At 41.6% G+C, this 2500-nt stretch overlaps 1 protein-coding gene across 1 annotated transcript in view; it reads right to left on the bottom strand.

The window, feature by feature from the left end:
* The window catches only part of LOC119589726, a 6064-nt gene that overhangs the window by 3227 nt on the left and 337 nt on the right, over positions 1–2500 (bottom strand). The window contains exons 2-4 of the mRNA XM_037938308.1: positions 2266–2415; positions 1413–1539; positions 173–257 (exon numbers count right to left, since the gene is read on the bottom strand). Of these exons, the coding sequence (XP_037794236.1) occupies positions 173–257; positions 1413–1539; positions 2266–2415 (362 nt within the window). The remainder of the gene's footprint in view (positions 1–172; positions 258–1412; positions 1540–2265; positions 2416–2500) is intronic.

The following is a 2500-nucleotide window of genomic DNA, read 5'->3' as shown; positions in this document are numbered from 1 at the left end:
TTTTGTTGCTAAAGAACTCTGACATGTAAAGAAAACGGCTTCAAAGAAAACCCAGAATCATAAAACGGAAAGAACAGATATTTCTCGGATGAAATTGCACCTTCTTTTTTCTCCCTCTCTTTAAAGTAGAAAGAAGGGGGAGGGAGAAAAAATCCTTAAAAAAACATCTTACATGGGCGAATCTGGGACATGAGGCAGAAGCACTTCCACTGCTGTCTCCACACGCTCCACCACAGCTTCCACATAAAGACTCATCTCTGCAAAGGGAAACGGACGCACAGTTAGCTCATGGAAAAAGAATCGAACACAGATGATGATAATGATAAAAGAAAAAAAAAATAGGAAAAAGAAATGTAACACATAACAATGATAACATTACCACTATTGCTGGTTAGATAATGTATCAGTAGCCGTAATGATAAGGATGATAAATATTATAATATTTACAACAATGATAATGATGATAGTAATAATACCAATATTGATAATAGCAAATGAAAAAAGGAAAAAGGGGGAGCAACACTATACCACAATTACTTAGTAATAATAATAATAATGACAATAACACAATAATGATGAGAGTAATAATAATAATGATAGTAATAATAATGATAATACTACTACTTCTTCTTTTAACGGTAGGTTCATGTTTGAGCCGCCGTGGTCACAGCATGATACTTAATTGTAGTTTTCATGTCGTGATGCTCTTGGAGTGAGTACGTGGTAGGGTCCCCAGTTCCTTTCCACGGAGAGTGCCGGTGGTACCTTTTAGGTAATAATTCTCTCTATTTTATCCGGGCTTGGGACCAGCTCTGACTTTGGGCTGGTTTGGCCACCCAGTGGCTAGGTAGGCAATCGAGGTGAAGATCCTTGCCCAAGGAAACAACGCGCCGGCGGGTGACTCGAACCCTCGAACTCAGATTGCCGTCGTGAGTCCGACGCTCTAACCATTCGGCCACCGTGGCCTTGGCGATCATGGGCTTCCATGATTTTTCTTGGCAATTTAGAGCGGTGGTTTTGCCATTGCCTTCCGCCCGGTGTTTTTTTTTTTTTTTTATCGAGTCACCATCTCTATTTACCCGGCACTGACTTGGGCTGGCTTGGCCACCCAGTGGCTAGGCAGGCAATCGAGGTGAAGTTCCTTGCCCAAGGGAAACAACGCGCCGGCCGGTGACTCGAACCCTCGAACTCAGATTACTAATAACAATAATAATAATAATACAGAAACACTGATACTAATAGCAACAATGACAACAAAAATCACAACATCTGGCAGTAAATTACCAACAATCACAAAGATGCGAGTAAAAAAAAAAAAGAAAAAAAAAAAAAAAAAAAAAAAAAAAGAGAGAGAAAGAAAGAAAAAAAGAGAAGAAAGAGTGAGAAAGAAAGAAAGAGAAACTTCCGCTCACCGTCCATGGCTTTGAGGATCCTCGGGTGCAGCTCCGTGTGGAAGACCTCCTTCGGGGAAAGCCTCGAGCACTCGTCGCCGCCTTCGTCCACGTCGTCGTCGTTCCCAAGGACGGCCTCGAGGGCGTCCTGGCGCGGGCGGGGCGGGGGGGGGGGGAAAGGTGGGTGAGTGGGGGTTCTTGTTTATGATTATTATTATCATTTTATTTTTTTATTGGGATGGGGGGGTGAGCGAGGGAAAGGGAGGGAGTGGGAGAGAGAGGGAGGGAGAGGGAGGATGGGAGAGGGGGAGGGATGGAAAGAGGGAGAGAAGGAGAAGGAGGGAGAGGAAAGGGAGGGAAGGAGAGAGTTGGAGGGGTTGTCAGTTTTCCTATTTATTTCTGTGTATTTCGTCTGCTTAACTTCCTGAACTTCCGATGAATAAATATATAAAGAGATAAATAAATGAATAAAGAGATAAACAAATAAATAAAGAGACAAATAAGTAAGTATAATAAATAACCAAGTAAATAAAGAGATAAATAAAGGGATTTAATAAATAAGTAAAACAAAGAATGAATAAATAAGAGATAAATAGATAAAGAAAGAGGTTAACAAACAAATAAAGAGATAAATAGATAAATAAAGAGATAAATAAAAAAATAAAGAGATAAATAAGAAAATAAAGAGATTAAAAAAAAAATTAAAGAAATAAATAGAGAGGTAAACGAATAAACAAAGATTTAAATAAACAAATAAAGAGCTAAATACATGATTAAATGCACAAATAGACAAATAAAGAGACAAATAAACGAACAGAGAGAGAAGTAAACACGTAAAGAGAGAAGGCGATGAAGCTCTTCGGCTCCTCCTCACTTCCTCCTCGAAATCCTCGGCCGGGACCTCCTCCTCGGCCAGGACCTCCTCCTCGGCCAGGACCTCCTCCTCCAGGCCACTAGCGCCTCCCCTCTCCTCGCGACGAGCCAGGGCGGCGCTGACCCACAGGGCAAGGGCGAGGGTTAAGATCTGTCGCGGGCGGGGCAGGGGCGGGGTCATCGTTAATGTTTGCTGCTGTTAATAATATAGTCGACAATCAAGGAACATAATGATG

Source organism: Penaeus monodon, chromosome 26 (genome assembly GCF_015228065.2).
Source record: "Penaeus monodon isolate SGIC_2016 chromosome 26, NSTDA_Pmon_1, whole genome shotgun sequence".
Lineage (NCBI taxonomy): Eukaryota > Metazoa > Arthropoda > Malacostraca > Decapoda > Penaeidae > Penaeus > Penaeus monodon.
Note: the sequence above shows the minus strand (reverse complement) of the source record. Positions and strands in the feature narration are given on the sequence as shown.